Source organism: Balearica regulorum, chromosome 2 (genome assembly GCF_011004875.1).
Source record: "Balearica regulorum gibbericeps isolate bBalReg1 chromosome 2, bBalReg1.pri, whole genome shotgun sequence".
Lineage (NCBI taxonomy): Eukaryota > Metazoa > Chordata > Aves > Gruiformes > Gruidae > Balearica > Balearica regulorum.
The window spans coordinates 51429033-51450357 of NC_046185.1; the positions used below are offsets into that span (position 1 = coordinate 51429033).

At 38.9% G+C, this 21325-nt stretch overlaps 1 protein-coding gene across 1 annotated transcript in view; it reads right to left on the reverse strand.

The window, feature by feature from the left end:
- TTC39C (tetratricopeptide repeat domain 39C) overlaps positions 1-18472 on the reverse strand; it is a 38647-nt gene extending 20175 nt beyond the window's left edge. Inside the window, exons 1-5 of the mRNA XM_075744235.1 lie at positions 18092-18472; positions 7317-7365; positions 5630-5758; positions 4008-4122; positions 172-526 (exon numbers count right to left, since the gene is read on the reverse strand). Of these exons, the coding sequence (XP_075600350.1) occupies positions 172-526; positions 4008-4122; positions 5630-5758; positions 7317-7365; positions 18092-18237 (794 nt within the window). The 5' untranslated portion in view covers positions 18238-18472. The remainder of the gene's footprint in view (positions 1-171; positions 527-4007; positions 4123-5629; positions 5759-7316; positions 7366-18091) is intronic.
- Between the last annotated feature and the right edge of the window lie 2853 nt (positions 18473-21325).

Here is a 21325-nt window from a genome sequence, read left to right on the forward strand (position 1 = left end):
ACTAGTAAGTGATGAATTTACTAAACTATGGCATGTTAAACAACCTATTACAAGTTTATTTTACCTGCTGTTGTTTCCTTTAAAGCAATGAGGTTTTGGTTTTGACTTTTTTCCAGTTACTTACTTTCAGTACTAAGTTATCTACCAAAGCATTTCAATATAGCTACTCACGTAGCTAAAGGGGCCTTCATGTCCTTACTTTCACTTGCATACATCAGTGAAGAAAGCCCCTGTAGGCGGTCTCCAGGAAAACCCAGCAGGTTGATGATTTTGAGCAGGTTTGGGGGCACCATGGATATGCAAAGATGAAAAAGTCCATATCCAAAGCTAACAGCACCTTTCAGTCTGTTTAGCGAATCCTCCGTTACACCTTCTGCAGCAACATGATTATCATTTGCAGCATCAAAAGTCAAGGATTCCTGAGTTGTTTTCTTCTGATATATTTCCTGAAGTGTATTAATGTCCGTATAGCACTTATTGTAAATTTTCCAGGCTTTTCGGAGTATCCACCCACCTTTTATGTATGCTAAAAATCAAGGAAAAAATATTTCAAGGACATATTTCAAAAGTAGAACACAGTAAGTAGTAAATGCTATTTCACAAATCCTAGGATACTCTCTCTATTTGCATTAACTTATTGTATAAAGGATTTTGTAATAGCTACTGTCCTCTCAAAGAGGTCTTTCATACTGGCCACTACAAATTTAAGTGCTTTTCAACCGGAGACTTTAAAAAAGCATGCAATCCAAATGGACTTCCCTTCAGCTATACAGCAATACAACTGTCAGAAAGAAAGAGAGAAATCAAAAGAACTTAATGCTGGATTCTTCTCCACTATACAATGGAGACGAAATGGCTGTCTGGCAAACATGGAGAAGCAAAACTCAAAGAGATTACGTCTCTTAAGCCCAAATGATGTTAAAAGACAGTCAATGGAAAAATACTAAGAAAACCAAACCCCTTCCTTTGGCTTAGATAATAAGATTTTCAACATCATCATTTCCCTGCCTCTCATATAAACACAGCACCTTATAATTAAGAAAAATAATAGAATAAAAAACCCACATAAATTGTATGGGTTTAAACCATTTTTCAGTTGCCTAACTTTCTCAATTTCAAATGGAAGCTGGGTACCTAAATTTCCCTAAAAAAATCTAGTCTTGAGTATTCTCAGTTGAGAATGAGAGAATTCTTGGTCTCATTAGTCTCTTTACATGAGGGTAAAGAAAGGCATGACACCAAAAAACAAAGATGTCCAATCTGCCTATCCACACAGCTTTCATCCTGGTTACAGCACATCCTTGACTAATGATAAGTGGTAAACAGAAAACAGAATATATGTGTACATGTTAATTGTAGACACCAGCATTTTATATATGATAGAGCCCTGAGAGTTTGGAAGTCCAGTGACAAAGGAGTTAACTAAAAATGAGAGAAAATAAAAGCATGATTATAGTAGCAGTGTTCTAAACAGATTATCACCAAGTTTGCAGAGATCCGTGTTATACCTGATGCCAGAATTAGATCATAACAGGTAGGGTGTGTCAAAGAAAAGGAAAATGCTATTAATATCAAATCACTCTTTAGAAGCCTTTGACACCTTTGACAAAATCCTCCCAATCACAAAAAAACATTTCTAGAGAAAGTACCATCACAGACTAGACTACCTCTTTTTGGATTCTTATTGTATGAAGAGGGGATAAAGCTGGTTTGATAGTCTTAAGAAATCACATTGAGAAAGACTGCAAAATTTGTATTCTCAGTTGTGACAGAAGGGTTCTGTCAACATGAAATTAAAGTATTAAAAAAAAAATTAATCCTCTATCTTGAGCTTCATATGGAAGTGTTATAATAAAAAATGTGAACCCCTGCCATGATTCAGCTGTATTACAAGACTAACGTTAATTCAATTTTAAGCAATTAGGTCACTTCTTGTCTGCACAGAGTATTTTGAAAGTGATGTGGTTCACCACAAGATGAATGCTCATACAACTATGCATAGCAATGCAGCAGACAAATAAGGAAAACCCCACGTTTTACTTATCCCACAGGTAGTGTTTCTGCTAATAGCTAACTACTGTGTTCTGATGCATGCATCAAATGGAAAGGATATGATGTAGAAGAAAAATATAGTTTTAGGCTTTACTTCCATTAGTGTGCTGTCAGGAACAGTTCACTAAGACAGCACAACCCTAATAGATTTGCTGTGTCAAGGTAAAATGGTCTAATAAATGGAAATTATTAATTTCTGACTTTTTAAACATAAAAATTTAATCAAGCCCAATCGCTGAGCTGATTTCCCAGCATGAACTTCTGATAGTTAGACCCGTGACAGCAGTGGTACATATCAAGAAAAGGTAGTTCAATATTGCTGTGGGAAGCAAAGATAAGTTGCTGTGTTACTATCTTTATGATGAAGCTAGTTCTAATACATCCATGAGGGTGGAAAGGAAAATCTAAAATGTGTTAGGCATATGAGAAAGCAGCTTGCATGTCATCATATGCTTCTTGTCAAACTGTTCCAGGAAGAAAAACACAAGAAATTTTTCACCCATCCACTGATCAGAAATATTTATCTGCTCTGAGGAATGCATTTCTTTTTGAAATTACAGTCACTTCAATGATCTGCTTGCTATTTCTGTACAGAAACATGATTAAAATAAAAGATGTTTACACATAATCAGAAAGATAATATAATAAAAAAACTGAAATAATGGATCCACCAGTTCAGCAACAGCAGTATCTAGCAGTCACTGAGGTGGTATTTAACCGCTTGAAATTTTAACTAACTATTTCAAGCATATTCTTTACTCACTATAGAGTAACTCAAATATACTGCATGTTCTGCAGTACTCTGCTACCCACTTCAGTTCTCTAAGTAGCAAAAAAGAGAAAGGGAACAGACACCACTCTCAGTTACAGCATCCAACATAGTTATGCAGCTGCAGAATACCTACTGAAATAAGAAAAAAAGCTTCAAAAAGGACCCCACCCACCAAATGAAAACCCAGAACTGCACAAAAAAAATAGTAAGAAAACCTTTCTGCGGCACTACACACACAGCAGTCAGAAATACCCCCTGAATTTCTGCTACTTAGAACCCCATTCTTGACACCACGGCTTGGAAGAAACCAAGTCTGTACAGCACAGAAAGCATTATATTATGAAGATCTGAGTGTTATTTTAAATAATCCAAATGTTATTTCCCCAATTCCTTTCAGCTGATCAGCAGGGTTATCGCTGACAATCTGGTCTGACTGCCATCTCTCGGTCTTCATTGATGTGGTAAGAACCTGGGAAAGCAGTCACTTTGTATATGACCTTGACCATATTTTCTATAAACTCATGGATGAAAGCATGTTTTAAAATTATGCAAGAGATCTGAGAATGCAAGCGAATATTAGAAACAGCTTTGCAATGGAGATGACGAGGTTCGACAGGATTAACTTCTTTGGCATGCGAGGATGCACTTTGGTGACCAGATAATAAGAACTGATTCAGCAGTTCCATCATCAACACACTTCATTTAAAATTACTATCACTGGCAGTTTGTCATCCCCCTGAGCTGTCATGAACACAATGCATATGGGACGTTAGGATTTTCCCAGTGGCCTGGACTTCAGCTGTTGATAGCCTCTTATCTTGCAGGTCACATGAAGTACACAGATGCTATCCATCTTTGTACTAACTCCTCAAACGCCTCTGTGCGAACACGCAAAGGATTCCAACCCATCTAAGGGGAATCAGTTGAATATGATTATCGGTAAGAAAAAAAGCGGAAAGCTGTTATCTGTAGCAATCCAATTCATTTTATGATACTACTACCTATACAAAGATAGAACAGTATGTGTGTGTACAAGCGTACCAATCTTGCAATGTTTCAAATGGAACTGTGCTTTCTAACACAACAATCCTCTTTACTGAGTCATATTGCCACTTTATGATCAAGCTTTATTAAAAAGATATCATGCAAAAAAATACATCTAAACATTAAAGCCACAGCACACCTGATAACTCTTGTTTTACAAATGAGAGCACAGCCAAGTAGACTTGACAGTCTGCTACAATTATTTGTCTTTGTAGACGATCTATCATGGATAGAGTAGATTTTCGTCCATCAACCTGTTTGGAATATACAAACACAGAGCACAGAAAACTGTTAACATAGATAATACAGAATACTAGTCTAAATCTGACAAAATAAAAATTCCAAAATTAACTGCAAGTGGTAGTATTGCTACTAAATTAAATCAGCCTTTTGAAGTGCAAAACTATGCTAAAATTCCTTTGACAGGTCATCAAGCAAGATTCTACTTAATAAACAGGGAAATCTTACACATATACTATTATCAACTGTTCTTCTTATTATAGAAATACTCAGAACATATTTAAATTTCATTTGATTATTACTAAGTGCAAGCAAAAGATGTTAGATAGGAAGAGCACAGAAAGGCGTATATGACAACTGGCAGGGAAAATACAGTGCCTCTTAAGAGCAGAGAGTTATGTGTCATGGTTTAACCCAGCAGGCAGCTAAAACAACCACACAGCTGTTTGCTCACTCCCCCCCCCACAGTGGGATGAGGGAAAGAACTGAAAAGAAAAAAAAAAAAGGGAAAACTTGTGGGTTGGGATAAAGACAGTTTAATAGGAGAGAAAAGAAAGACAACAACAACAGAATATACAAAACAAGTGATGCACAGCACAATTGCTCACCAGCTGAAGCCAATACTCAGCTAGCTCTTGAGCCAAACTGCTTCCTAACCCACCCCCCCCAGCTGTATATGAAGCATGACATCATATGGTATGGAATATCCCTTTGGCCAGTCTGGGTCAGCTGTCCTGGCTGTGTCCCCTCTCAACTTCTTGGGCACCCCCTCCCGCCTTCTCGTTGGTAGGCTAGTATGAGAAGCTGAAAAGTCCTTGACTGCTTGGCAACAACTAAAAACATCAGTGTGTTATCAACATTGTTCTCACCCTCAATCCAAAACACAGCACCGTACCAGCTGCTAGGAAGAAAATTAACTCTATTTCAGCCAAAACCAGGACAGCATGTCAGGTACAATATTTTTTTACGGAGTAAACTAAATATTGAAAAGAAACAGCTGCTGCTTCTGCTGTAGATATGCTCTGTCACACTAGGCAGGCCACACTGGACATTTCTATACTACTACTACGACTAGTTCTCAATCTGCATGCTTTATTCTTCCTTCATTATTTAGAATGAAAAATCTAAAAAAAGGAAGGGAAATTCCCTAGGAATATGCCTGGCACACAGCGCTATGCAGCCTCAACATCACAACTTTTGAACATTACTACAGCATGTATGAATTCAAGTTAGCTGAAATTAGATAAGCTACAAGCTTCCTGAAATAATTTTAGTAGGTCACTAATTTGAGGTGTTAAGAAAATAATTACTAATATCAATGTAACCCACTGCTTTAAAAGACTAACTACGCGAGTATTTCATGATAATGCAAGCAGAATATTTGACTTAACTTCTAAATTTATTATTAATCTCAACTCCACATATCAAAAATTATCTATTCAAAATACAAGGACAGAAAGAAAGTTTCCAGAAATATTTATCCAATATACAATTCTGTGTTTTTACAAATAATGTTCTTACATTCTTTTTAATTTTATTCTTGATTGTTTCTATAACTCCAGCTTCTTCACTTTCACAAAGCTTCTCTGTGGCCTTTAAGTCATCACACGCCAGTTGCATTTTCTCTTCTTCAAATGTCATCATGGCATTCTACCAAAAACCAAACAGATTTGAATGATAAAACAATTTTTATTTCCATAAAATTTTCTATTTATTTTTTATTTCTACAAAAGCTATAGGATAGTAAAATTTTTCATAAAAACTTGACAATAAAACTTACTTTTTCTTAAAAAGTATTAAGGCACACACATCAGTACACACACTTCTACACAGAAACATCAAACTAGAAATTTGAGAGTGCTTTACCAAAATTTCAAGACAAATCAGAACATACTAAGTCCTAACTCCTTGTCTGAAAGCTTCAAATGCAGTTAAACTGGATGCACTGTCACATTACATTAAACAGAAGAAAAAATTGTCTAAATTAATTTTCAATTATTGTTATGTAAGGCACAATTTGCATCTGTGCAGATACTGCTTTTATATAATCCATCCACATAAATAATAGGCCTCCAAAGTCAGTAACAAGTAACAGCTATTGCATCACACAAAATAATAACCACAATTCCTACATATGTAGGAAGAAAAAACCGCATCCGACTCCAACTACTGCTGAACCAATTTAGAAAGAATTTCAGGACAAGAAACTTCTTTTCTTGATGCTTTATTAAACAAAAGCTCTGAATGACACAGGCACACAAAGTGCTGCTGCTATGTTTAGAACAGTAGCTAAGCAAGATATTTTCAAGAGCCACTGATGCTTCACTGTGATGTTTCACTGGTTCAGCGCATCAATTCAGATAAGCAAGCCCGAGAGATTCTCCCTCTTTCCTTTCTCCTCTCCATTGACTTAAAAGCAAGCATAGGCCCCAGGAGGTTTCCTAGCCAATGTATTTTTCTATATTGCATAGTCTACGGACACTGGGGAGAACTGAAATTAATTTCATTTACAACTTATCTATTTCTGCCATATTATAATAAATTCTCTCTTTAAAAAGAGTATTACCATAGATAATTTCTGGTGAGATCTAAGATTAAGCAGCAAAGTCAGAATAAGGACAGTCTAAAAAACCAAGATCCATACATTTCCTAATACACCTGCTCAGTTTTTACATTCTCATTTTTAATACGTTAACAAAAAAAAAGAAAAAAAGAAAAGCATTTAACAGACCTAACTTGCTCATTATAACTCTTCAATCAGTTAATATTCTCAGTTCTCACATATTCAAGAAGGAAGAAGTGTGAATGGATTGAATTAACAACTTTCACTCAGCAGTATGGACGGAGAAATTTTCAATAGCAAAAGCTATCAGGAAAGTGGAATTTATGAGTATTATTTTAATAATACCTCTAGTGCTCATTTAAGAGAGAGTTTTATTATGGCTCTTTTAATGGAACACATAAATATTTCATACATTTGAGAAGCTGAATCAGAGAACCTTTACTTTCTATTTAAACCACATGAGTAAACAAGTTTTATATAACATAATGACTTGTTTTCTAGCTACATTTAATCTAAAACTTTGAAAAAATTAAGTCTCATAAAAAGAAAAAAAATTAGATTATCCACACTTATGAACAGACGTATGCACATACAAACATTAACCACAAGAGAAGAGATGTATACTCTCTGCTCTCATCTACTCACCAAAAAACTGACAAAACTGGCTCCAAAACTCATTAATGGGCTATGGTTTCTGTAAAGAAAATGAAGTATAATTACTATATTTGCACATATTTCCTATCGCAAAGATCAATATTGCATTTCATGATTTTAACTTACACATCTGTGAATAAATCTTAGGTTTTTTGTATCAAGTTACAAACATATTCTGCAAGGTATAATGGAAACAGAAAGCCAGAAGTTTCATCTTTTTATTAAATTGAGATATATCGTAAAAAAGGTCAAGCATTAAACTGTAAATTTTTTTTTTAGAAACTACTGCCATGAAATGACATTCAGTACAGATCAAAAAAATTTAAAAGCTACAGAAAACTTAAAATCCGCTAATTCTACTCTTCTCTCATGATCCAACACTACAGTTTCGACCTAGCAGACAAATGTTAACTGGTTTTATTAAGAGATTCCCACTTTTCCCTGTTTCCATGAATTTACATTAAACTACCAGATTTTAAAGAAATGCATATGCCACATAAGTTGACGGAAATACCAAGTTCTTTCAAGGCTTATGGTTTTATAAGCTGCTTTGTTTCAAGTCCAGAATATATATCTTACCACACTATGTGGAATAGTTTGAAGATGCTTCACCTATTCTGTTTGCAGGGATATTCCAAAAGGGTGAAATCAACTGCTAGATCAAAAAAATGCAGGCAAGCAAAATCTTGGTCATATATGGCACAGGTTTCAAGCTTTAGCACAACTGTAGTCACACAGACCATGAGGCTCCAGTAACATCATATAGAAGGCACTTAACAATATTTCAGGATCTCAGTGGTACCACTGATCCACACTGTTCAGCGGTGAGCCGCCAGGTTAAATCCTGAAAGTCGGTGTTCTTATATAAGAGAAGGTAACATTTATGCTACAGGTACATATATTGCTATAGGGTAGTACTTATGCTGTTTCCAACTCCATTCTGCAAGCATCAGATTAGAGTTTTAAAATAGGACAGGCACTTGAAAAACATGGATATAGTAGTATATTGTTTATTATGACACAAATTTCCAGTAGTAAATCCATATGAGTTTGTGGTTTGTTTTTTTTTTTTTTTTAAAAAAAAAGGTAGTCATCAATATTCACACACACACTTTTTGATTTAGCATAAATATCTAAAAGCAAGGACATGAACAAGAAGAAAGAAAAACTGGGAAGATAAAGCAAGTTAGAACAGAAAAACCTTCCCTTTCTATATACATTGTTCAATTGTAGATATACATATAAATAAGAGATCAACTTAACTTGCCAAATTTTTTCATTATCTTTTCAAAAGAAAAACAAATTAGGTATTTTCTGCTTTGTTGGCAGGCCAACAAGAGCAGCTGCTAGTAAATGCCTCTGCTACTCAGTACCTGGACTGTTCTCTACCAACAGCTGTGTGACACAGAGCAGTAGAAATCAGCTGCACAAGTTATACTCACTGCAGCTGGTGCTTTCAGCACAAACTCTTGCTGCAGAGGGCACATGGCTATCTCATAATCCACTTTTGAACTCATGAGGTGTGTGGCACCCATTCAGCAGCCAGTCTTATCACCCTACTTCTCAGCACACAATCTTCACCACATGTTTCAAGGTCACACCTATTGCATCATCAACACCAAACGGATCTAAAACTGCAGAAAGGATCAGCACAAGAATTTTTTACATTTATATCCTCACATATGAAGTTGCCCTTACATCATACTTTCAAGGAAGCTCAAAAATAAACCAAAACGTTTCATTTTTGAGCTTCCTTAGATCTACACAGTCAGAGGAAAGCAGTTCGGGCGGGGAGGGGGGGAGCGGAGGGCAAGCAGGTAGGCATCTCTGAGTAATCAATCTTTCATACCGAAGGCCATTCAGAACAAAAAGTTGTCAGAGAAAAATGATTTATCGGAGTGAATTAAAAGTACTCAGCCACAACAGTCTTTGCATATAGCAAGAAAAAATAAAAATACATGACATAAGATAAAAATACACAACATAAATATCAAATTAGGTTTGCACTTCTCAATAAAATCCTTAGAACACATTTCTTGAATATTAAGTTTCCATTCACGCTGAAAATGTTACGTTGCTACCATGCACAGATCCAAGTAAATTATTTTAATGGAATAACTAAAATTTGAGCATATGAATATCTGTAAAAAATTTACTTGTAAATTTGATAAGTATTACACTGTTATTAAAACTTTGCACAACAGGACCAAGATTTTGAGATTCTCTCCCCCCCCCGCCTCATGAAACGTGCATAAGCAAATCAAATAAGCTCAGCAACATATGCATTTGGCTCTCAGAAGAAAGTAGCATCCAGGCATTCCTTAGGACTTGGCAAGAAAGATGCGAGTTCTATCAGCAAAACATAAATACAAAACAAATATTGTGGAATTACAGAATAAATAGTAGAAGTGTTGCATATGAAAACATTTTAAGTTCTAGACTACTCTACATTTTCTATGAATTTATAAAAGAAGATCCTCCTGTTGTAGAAATAAGTTACTGAAGCTTTAAAAAACAAAAAAAAATGAAATATATCAACTTTAGAGGTAAACTGATTCTCTGTCTATGGAAACAATATTTTCAAACAGAGAAATTTGAATAATGGCCATGCTTGGGAGCAAAACCACAAAAACTGAATAAACAGGAATACAGTAGAGACTCAAACAGCATATATATGCTGTTTCAGCAGCTCAATATATACAATAATTTGGGCATACTATTCAAATATTTTAAAAAATTTGGTTTTCTTTTGTCTTTGGGACTTTAAGAACCTGTTCTTAAATGTGCACATGTATTTGTTTGAAGGTATCAACATTTAAATATACATTTGGAAAGCCTTTATATTTCTTTTTGGTAAATTTTAATACAATTTTAAAAAATGAGGCAGCTAGTTACAGCTGAGAGCCAACTGCTCTTCCAAGACTACAAAAGATATTGAAGCACTTACTGCAAGCAATGAAAATTTGTCCAAGTATTTTTACGTATATTTGTCCAAGTAAAACTGAGAAGTCTTTTTTCCCAAGTAGATATCTATCTTTTCAACTGATCTTTCAAAACTGCTTCCCCACTTGCACTCTGACACTCACAGCTTACTTTGTTTACAATCAAAGACAAGACAACAAAAACCTTGAGAGCCATATCACTTTATTCTGAAATTATCACTAGCTGTAATACTAGAGGTAAATATTGCAGATTAGTCCTTTTTAATTTTCAGTCACTCTATCTATAAAAAAAAATTGCCATTACAGCACATATGGGGTGTAGAACATAAGGACTCTGAAGCAAAAAACCATAATACATAATATTATACCATGTCTGGGAGATGCTTCTGTTGAGACCATGGAGTTTGGCAAACAAAACATGAAAACTACTGCAGGAGCTCCTCACACAGAGTCTGTGTCATCGCTAAACAAAATAAGGAACACTTCCACCACATTGCTACATAGTCACTGGATAGAGACTATAGTCGCAGCTTTAGGGAAGATCATTTAAGGTAATTTCAGTGTTTAAAATCCATTTTAAACCGCAATCACATTTAGTGCTCCATCTTTGTGGATATTATGTTGACTGATAAATTCTTCAACAGTTTAGGGTTATCTTTTCCTCAAGAGCTAGAAAAAAGTTTGCAATGGCACAGTACTATCCCAGTAAACACTAAGGCATGACTATTGATGACAGTAAGTTTCTGAGAAAAGCACAATTCCATAAAAACAACCCCCAGCTCAAAATCCTTATAAGTGACCTTCAGCATCAGACATGATTTTACATCTTTTGACAGATTCCAAAAAGTTGTTAAGATACAAAAAAAAAAAAAAAAAAAAAAAAAAAAAAAAAAGAGAGAGAGAGAAAAAAAAGGCAGCACTTGAGAAAATACTAACAGCAAACCAATGGCCATATTGACATTGACAGGAGTTATGGAACTGAATACAAATGAACATTGGGACATTGCACTACCCAGGTTGTCCTAACAACTTTGAAGCAATAACCTCCATTAAGTAAAGGAAAATCTCAAGACTTTTAATCAGCTCAAAGATGAAGAAAAATTCGGTCTCCAGACGTATTTTGTAAAACACTGGTTGCACCTCACCTATGAGGCCAGGACTCAGAAGATACCTTTATTATAAGAAAGTGTGCTATTAACACCATTTCTACAAGATACCACAGTAACAGTTTGTACATATCAATAAAGCTGCTATGTATAACTAAATTGAAGTCATAAGCTTAAGAGCACTGAAGTAGACCTTTCTTCCAGGCATATAAACTGGCATTACACAAGATGTTGCTTTTCCCAGTAAACCCTGACTAATTCACCTCATTTCATGGTGTAATCTTTAAGACGTTAATTCACTTTCAGAATAAAAGGTGTTTGCTGTGTCCCATTTTCACACATGATGACAACATTCAGGAGATTTAAGCCTTGGTTTATTACAGCTAAGATAATACAGCCCAATTCTACCATAAAAAATAAATCAGAACTGAAGCACACGAAAAGAAAAATCAATCACTTCTCAGTATTTTCCTTTTTCTACATCCATTTCCACAATAGTATTTTACTTTCAAACACATCAGCTTCTAAAGCTACTACAGCCTAGCTCAGGTTTAAATTAACCCACCAACATTTTCCTCCTTGCTTTTCTAGACACTGCTATTTTAACCACAGTCCACTAAGAATTCCAGTCATCATACTGATAGTGATGCTCAAGTTGAAACAAAAAAAAAAATGTTTTCCTCTAAAGTGGGAGAGTAAAGCATAACAAAAAATTAAGAATTCATCTACGTTCACAGATAAACATAGAAGCAGCTACTGAGTATTTTAAAACAAGCAGAAATATGTACAACCTATATATAAAGGTAAGGAATTTACTGCAAAACCATACAAATCCTTTGGTCATTATTCCATCACAGATTATTCTAGACTGTATTCTAAGAATTATTTGGGAGACTACAAACATAAGATCTTTATTCAAGTACACATCTCATCCAATATTGGTATATGAAATAGCTAAGGCAATATAAGTTTTGTGAAATAACTACAGTATTAAGACAGACATTGAAAAATGCAAATGTCAGATCTAGGTTTAGTCTATATTTCACAATCAGCCCAAATTTGTTTTAACTGTTAAATGAGCTCTTATCATACACTTCTATTTTCACTAGAAATACACAACCAAAAGAGAAAATCAGGAATGTAAAAAGAATAACTCTGTAGCCCTGTCCCATCCAGTTTTTACCTGATTTGGTTTTGTCCTTACACCAATTAACAGGGGTTGTTTTGCTTTAGCTTCAGGCTGTTAAGTTTAGATGCACAAGAATACCAAAATATTGGGAATTATAAGAAGCATTTACTTTTACTTTGAAAAGTAGTAACAAAGTAGTAACAAAGCTGAGACAAGCTAGTTATAACAACTGATTTGTACTAACTTCTAATTGCAAACTCTTAATCCATAAGAATTACGGACTTCTGCAAAAATCTTTTTCCACTGTAGGTTCAGCTAACCTAACCAAAATTACTTTCCAGGGTAAACTATAGCAGCTTAACTGGCATCACATAACTTCTTATTATCTATGAACTCCTGAAGTATATTAAAACAAAAATATATCCATCCCATCACAATAGCCTGAAATAATGTATTAGAAATAATAGATCAAAGAATGGGTGCACTAGCAAGAGTAAAAAGTCTTTGCAATACCTGTATCTTTCACAGAGTTAATTTCTTCAGTTTTAAAATAAGATCTGCTTACTATCACACCTCTTCTGCAATCTCCACCAAATCCAAATTCTACCTTCTGAATTATAAACTTAGATCTTTGTTTAGCTTTTTGTCATCTTCCCATGGATTTCTAGCTATCAGATTTTGCTCCATAAGCCAAACAGATCTCTCAACCTCCCTCTGCCCTTTTTACCACTTCTTTTGGTGACACCACCTGTCTCTGTCACAAAGGCCACAAAACTGAATGTCACATTCAATGTGATCATCTCTACGTACACAGGTCTTTAAGATTTAAACTGCAGAACAGTTAAAATCTTTCTAAACTATTCATATAACTGGAAAACTGATGCTGCTTTTATGTGCATCACTATTACTATAACATGCTCTGCCTAGCCTTGAGAAACAAAATCTTACCTCGCTAACGTACACATTTAGAATACTGCTGCTAAAGATCACTTCCCCTCATATATAACTCTCCTTTCTATACATCTATCTAGCAGCTGCTCTCCTGTCTATCGCTGCAATAAATAGCACACAGGGTTGCTACCAGGGCACTCATGACTTACTCTCACACTGCCAATCAAGATGCCATCATCCTTCCCCCACCTGACTTACGTCAGTTCCCACCATGCTGTCCTTATCTTTAGAGAAGCTACTGAAACATCTACTAAATCACATAAAAACAAAAGTTAAGGCTCCTTTGCTGACCTTCATAAACAAGAATTTCAACAGCAGTCAGACTGCCCATACATGGGCCATAATCTACCTGCTGATCAATGCTGGCTTAATGTCACCTTGTCTCAACTTGTATTTGGGTCAAAAGTATTTTGAGCCACAGACACTGTTTTAAATTGGTAATATTAGGTTCAAACACCTACCCACAATGGAATTTCTAGTCCATTACTGAAGTAAGTATGTCTCTTAATATGTACACTGTAACATATCATAACTTTAAAAGTTTCATGTTTTTAAGCGTACTAAGCTTTTTTCTCGTGTTCCCATTTGCTACAGCTTCCCATCCTTCTCCCTGTTCTTCTTTACCCTAGCAGGTTGTAGAGCATGTTTCCCTACACTGACCCCCATTCTTTACATCCTTACACATTTTGTCTTAGAATTACATTTCCTCTACATCATCTTCACTTCCTTCTTTGGATATGACCTTATTACATACATTTTACTTATCCATCTTGCACTGTTTCTCTTTTCATTCAGATGCAAGTTGAAAGCTTTATTAAGCCTTCTCAGAAGTAAGAGTCATTCATGCAAAGAGTCAAATGCTTCCCTGGTAGGAGACAGAAGACTAGCATTTCTTTTAAGATAATATCCCTGATCTTATGCTTTATGTTGTGAGTCAACATTCAGCTTTTATAAAGCTCTCAATTTTATTTGACACTGGCTTCTCTCCTCTTAGCTGGAGGAAGTTTTAAAATAATTTTTGAATTGCAAATGCTCTTAAAAAGTGAAGAATCAGCAAAAAAAAAAAAAAAAAAGGTCTTTTGACAGTTTCTTTTTTAAAATGTTTAGGAATCCACAAAGCTAGAAGGGGAAAAAGAACACTCTGATTCCAGTTTTCTTGCTAGTGTCACCGAAATGATACCACCCCCCAGGCTGACTGCAGGCTCCATCTCCAACACCTATGTCCTTGGTTAACCTCCACATCTCTTGCAGCTTTCACAGGTACTCAAAGTTTAAATCTGTAAGAACTGGGATGGTGTCAGCATTGTTCAAGCTGAATAGAAAGGCTGACACCTGTCAGTTTCAAATATGAGTTAGCACTGTGGGGACCTGACACAGCTACAAGCATTAAAAACAGTGGTGCAGTCTGTTGCAGATTTATGAAAATATTACATCCATTGGTATTTGATTCATGTTCAGAAGGTTGCCACCACTAGCAGGTGGAAGATCTGGACTTAAAAAAACCTCTGATATCTTCCCTCAAATATAATTTAAAACAAGTCACAAACTACACCTGACAAATCGTTAACTGTTTTACAGTGATAGTCAATGCAGTTCCAACTACATGTTATATCTGACACACAACAGATATGTTCAGTTCATATGACTTGGTGTTTAGAGCTCATATGTATCCATTTAGAACACAAAGAGACAAAATATTATTCTCTCATGTCCAACACAGAAACAATGGTTCTACAGCAAATGATTTCAAAGATCACCACTCTTCAAAAGCAAGACCTTACTGTTGCAGCTACATATATGAAACACAGCTGTGATTTCTACCCTGGTTTCCTCAAGGACTGCATTAGGACCAGCTTTCAAATATAACTGATTTTGGCCTCATCAGCCAGCTTTCTGGAAGATGCAAAAATGCAGAATAGCAAAACCAGAAACAGATCCAGTCTGCTTTGGAATGACAGCGGTCCTTAGGCTCATCAAGACTCTCTACTGTCCCATAAAGATAGCAGTATTGACTTGAATTAATTTTTCACAAGATCCTTCAGGTGGCAAATGAAGAAAAAAATTAAAGTAATAAAAAGCAAACCCAGTAGTTTCTAATAAACAATTTTAACTTTTTTAAGTGATGTGGCTAATGAAACTCAAGTTTTGCTGAGTAATTGAGCTTCCAAATAGCCTTGTAGGTTCTTAAACAGTTTCCGTAAGAAGAAAATTTCCATTCCCCCCTTCACTTCTAGGATTCATCTGGTAACCATCAAGCTTCTGAAATAGAACTAAACTACCTGCATAGGCAGTAGTCTAGAATTAACACTTTCTATAAGAAAGGTCATTTGAAACACAGACAACATACACTCACATGAAGTTCAAAAAGCTGCACTTCATCACACATCTTCGAGCTCTAATGCCGCAAATTACAAACATCCATATTAAATTATGGAGGGCTTCCAAAAAGCTGCTCATTTGGCTTAGCAGTCCCATTTAGGATGGGTTCTATTTTGTAATTTCAAGCATACACCACCAAAAATATACTCATTTAAGGCTGTATGCAAAGAAACATATAACAGCATTACTTAAGTCCTTGTAGAAAGAACACATCCAAGACAAGTATAGAACCAACAACTGTTGGGGAAAAAAAAAAGTGGACCTCACTGCATGTGTCTCCAAAGTCTGAATTTATTGGAAGTTGAGCATACTTTGCTGTATCTTCTTCCCTACGTCTAATGCAAAGTTTCAACATACAGCTAATCTGCAATTCAATAAAGGTCCATTAGTTCACAGTAAAAGGAACCCTGCTACAAATTTTGGGATGAGGTAGACAGGGCTGGAGATTTTTCACAGTCATTTAAAAACTAAGACAGAGATTATCAAATTATGAATCATAAAAACACTTAATCTAATGAAGGAATTCTTATTTACTCTTTGCAGGTAGTTTTTAAAGGCCAAGATCAAACAAAACACTGAACTTAAAGGCACCTCTTGACAAAAATCAAAGAAAGAAAAGCCCGCACACCTGGAAAAAAGATAATTTCCCGCATTTAAGAAATCCTTAGTAATAAACCCAGATAACCAAGAGAACAATTTGCAGAAGATTTATTCACTTTCAAGGGAGGATTAAACTACATTTTGAAAATAGGAACCTTAACAATTTTACTCCCTAGCTTTACTATACAATATAAAAAGCATCACATATTTAGAATTCCTAGACTACTTCCAGATTCACACTACTGAGAGAAATCAAGGGCACAACACAACAAAAAGTGGAGGAGAGGAAACCTCATAAAGCATTCCTTAACTGGCATCTTAAAAAAAAATGCAAAATGCAAACAACCAAAACCTACAGGTTCCTTAGATACTTAGAACAATTGACAACTCCAACAGACTCAAGAAAGAAGTAACTCATAGGGTGCAACTTCACCTGAATGATTATGCACGTGAGGAATGAAGAATTGGGACCTTATTTGTCACCTCCCATACTCCAGTTAGTTCTACACAACAGTATTGTTGTAATACAGCAGTATATATTAAAGATAGAATGACATGTTTAATATTAACAACTGTGTACCTGCCACAGTCTATGCCATTATTATTAATGGGAGTTTTCTGAATTTGTCTCACTCTACCTCCAAACATCCTTTTTGTAAATAAGATTTAAGTACATAAGTACGCCATCGCTATGAAGTGCTATGTTAAGTCAAAGTCTTTTTTAATCATACAGACAAACAGCAATATAGTGCACATTAATTATTTAGAACGTATGCACAATTACAGCGGCTCAAGCATGTGTGGAATGCATTAGATGTGAGACAAAAAGCAAGGACAGGTATGGGCAATCTTTTCTTTAAGACTGACTTACACAGACAGTTCAGTTAATGCCATTCCTACCAGATGACTACTTAACGGACAAACCTAGACACGATGTATGCAGGGATTATGAAGGTAACCTTGCAGCCTAAACGTAATCACAGTAGCATTCAAGGACCTTTTGTCGGCCTCCGTTTGGTCGGCTGAAACCAGCATCAGACCACATACGAGCATCATCAGAGCGAAAACCCCCAGGAAACGCCTTCAGGCGCACGTGTGTGTTTACTCACTCACGCTAGCGAAACGCAACCAATGTCACCGAGGGACCCGCCAACCCCTGCCCGGCCCTTCCCACCCCTTCAACAGGGCGACAGGCTGCAGAGACCCCCCGCAGCAACACGCCGCCCCCCGCGCCAACCCAGCCCAGCCCGCTGGCCCCGCGGAGACCCCGCAAAGCGGATCCAAGGCTTCGCACCTGCGGCCACGAGGGCGAATCACGCGTGCCCCGGCCCCGCGAGGGCGCAGACCGAGGCGCCGACCATCCCCGCTCCGAAGTGCCGGCAGGGCGAGGCTGCCCGCGCCGAGCCCCCCTGCCCAGGGTGCGGGGCCCCTGCGCGCCTCACGGCCCGCTCACTGCCCGCCCGCCGGGCTCGGAGAGGCGGGCGCCGCCACCCTGGGGAGGACGCCTGAGGGGAGAGCGGGGCCGGCGCGGGCGCGCAGGTGGGTGACGGGGACAGGTGCGCGGAGGCCGGGCCGCCGCCGGCGGGCGGAGGAGGGCGCCCGGGGCTGCGCTGGGGGAAGGCGCCCGGGGAGCGGTCGGAAGGGGCGGCCAGGGCTTACCTGTATTTCTTGAAGAGCTGGTCGGACTCGCGGAAGCCGTTGTTCAGCAGCATGTTGATTCCGGCCAGCGCCAGCTCCGCGTCCTCAATGGGTAGCGGCGCTTCTCCGTCCTCCCGCCGCGGCGGCGGCTGCTCCGAGCCGGCCATGACGATGAGGAGGCAGCAGGACCCAGCCGGCTCGGCTCTCCTCTCACCTACCTACCCGGGCGGCTCGGTGCTACCTCGGCGTGTACCGGAGGGAGGAGCCGGGGGCGCGCGATGCCCGCGAAGGCGCGAACGCGGTGTCCGCCGCTGCCGGGCCGTGCTCCTCCCCCTCCCGCCCGCGCTGCAACGACGCGCCAGCCGCCTCGCGCCCCGCAACCCCTCCAAAACCAGCGGCACCCGCCTCGCTCCCCAGCGCGCAGGCGCCGAGGGGACGGCGCATGCGCGGGAGCGGGCGGTGCGGCCGCCGGGCGAGGGGCCGGGGGGGTTGTAACGGCCGCGGGGCGGCTCCTCCGCTGGCGGTGCTAGGGTGGGAGATGGCCTGGTTCCCCCCCCCGCTCCCCGCCGAGTTCTTAATCGCCCTTGTTCGTCCTCTGCCGGGGGATGCCGTCCCTTTGGCACCGGGGAAGGCACAGCAGCCCCGGCGGGAGAGAGGTGGGCGCTGATGCCTGGCTTTGAGGGAATTTGTGGGCGGGAGCTTGCTTGGTTTGTCCTCCTTCAGGTTTTTTCCCCCTCGGTGTGTCTTCCGTCAGCCTGCATGCCTTTCCTCGCCGCCCTGGTGCACGCAGCACGGGCGGGTGGGCGGTCGTCCGGCCGCCCTCCGGCCAGGCGGGCTCTCCACAGCCGTGAGGCTTCTCGCAAAACCCACTCGGGTTTTCCACGGGTGGGATGCGGGAGCTCGGCCCGCAGCCGGGCCTTGGATGTGAAGTAATGAAGTCCTCCCCTGATAATGCAGCTTTCCCTTTCCAGGGAAGTGGGGGTTTTTTGTTTTATTAAAGTGATTTTAGTCAGTGGCCGAGGTCACTAGCACCAGAGACTGAAGTTCCTCATTTCTACAACGGTGACTTTGTGACCTCCTCAGTACAAGTCAGGGAAACTGTAGGGGGTTTAGAAATTTACTTTCTAACTCTTGACACCTGCCTTTGTCATCAGCAACATGAACTTGCCCCTGATGCCAACAGCAAAAAATGGTATTTTGCAAGTTTGTTTCAGATACAGGCTAGTCTGGTAAGTAAGTGTTTCCAAACACAGGATGGGTGAGAAAATACACTTGCATAAATGTATCCATACCAACCCAAAAATAGCCAACTACCTGGACACTGAAAATATACCCGCATTGTTTTCACACTCCTTTACAGGAAGAAGCTTTCTTTGCTGCACTTAAATTTAGGTGAAGACAAAAGCTATTACCTACAACTGGACTTGCTTCCTGCCAGCTCGGACTGTGCTACAGCTGCTTTTGCAGAAAATGTAAGGATCAGACTTCTCCTCACCCCTTGCTAGCATACAAAAGAAGGGCGCCTCACTCTACTTTTAGTAGCAACCCCTCCTCCCTGTCAGGAAAAAAAACATGTCTGCCTGTGAATCCAGTAGCAATATTTCTGTACACATCTTATAGGAATCGCTACCACTGCCTCAGGAAATACTCTGTACCAAACACCTCTTGAGACAACACTTTTTTAAAGGTGAGGATTGTCTAATGCTGGGAGGCTTCTGAAATCTGTCAGGTGAGAATCGGGCCATTTGGCTGATTCCCAGCCCCTCCATCTTACTTTTACTGAGCAGAGCTGGATAGTCAGAGGGGTGTTTAAAGAGAATGTGCCTTCTGTTACAATGCACATCTCCGAAACAGCATGATCTACACAGCCTAGAAATCCTCAAGGGCTTGTAGGAAGTAAGCCCAGTGTGAACAGGGAATGATATGTTCTCCCATGTATTCACAGGTTAGTTGTGAAATTTAGACTCCAGAAATTCAAGCAGTTTCACTAGAAGAAACTTGCAGGTTGCAGTTTCACCACTTTTGTTCTCTGTTTCAGATGAGTGCAAGACACTGCATTCCAGATGAAAAAAATTACTTCTGTAAGGCTATCATCTCCCATGCAGGATTCTGCGGGCAGAGATTCATGGTGGAGTGGTTTAAAATATCCTTTCCCTTAGTCATATGTAATCGATTCAAACAAGAAGCAATGAATCTTCTTATGGATTCTTTGAGAACTCATCATAGAGAAGGCTAACTCCCACCTCTGAGTACCGTTTCTGAGGAGCAGTGAAGAGCCAAGTCCTTTGCGAAACACCTGTTCCATTTCTCCAAGGCTAGGCTCCTATTTCCTAGCCCCTAGGTTTGAATAATAATGTAGCTGGGCTGTGTGCTCTCTGCAGGTATTTGGCCCCATGCACAAGGAGCTAGAATTCTTTGAGATCTTCTTTCTAGCACTCAGTTGCTCCAGACCTTGCTCAGGGCTGGCACTGATAATTTCTTTTTTGTAAAAAACGCTTTCATAACTATTCAATAGGTAGCTATTACTTTTGAAACTCAGGACATGAATAGCTAAATCAACTCTACAGTAACATACCTATAAATCTACAGAAAAAAAATGGCAGAATGAAGCTGCATTTCAGCTGCTCAAGTAGAGAAGTAATGCATTTAAACACCAGTAGTGAAGCAGTATGACATCTGCAGTTTGACTTCAACAGCTGAGCAGCAGCAGTTTTATAGTGTCTGTGTTGTCGTGAACTGTTCCGGAACCACATTTTCTTGCAGAACTGGATTTGAAATCAGCAGGGCTGTAGGTCTCCCTGCCTGCCCCATAACAGCAGATGAGGTCTTGTGATGGGTTACAGTTAGTTTGATTCACATGGAGGATGTGGTACTGGTGATTCAGCCTGCTAAAAATGGCCAAGAGAGTGAGGAAACTGCAGTGAATAGAGCTACATGGATGACTTGTACTTGCTAATCAAAGCATGTATTTACTTCCCAGTCTTCCAACACTCCAAACGTCTTGGGTTGTTTGGTTTTAGGTTGGGGTTTTTTGTTTGTTTGCATTTTTGCTTGTTTTAATTCCTGGTAGCATACTATATCATCAGCATGACAGGCACTCATCAGCCAACAATTTCAGGAGAGAGGCCTGTTGGTGTCCAGCTTTCCCCTTGCCTCACAGCTCACTGTGAGGCAGTATTGAATATCCCATGCTACTGTGCTCTATGTTACCTCTCTCTTGTAAGAACAGATTGAGGTGGCTGGGGTGTAATTACT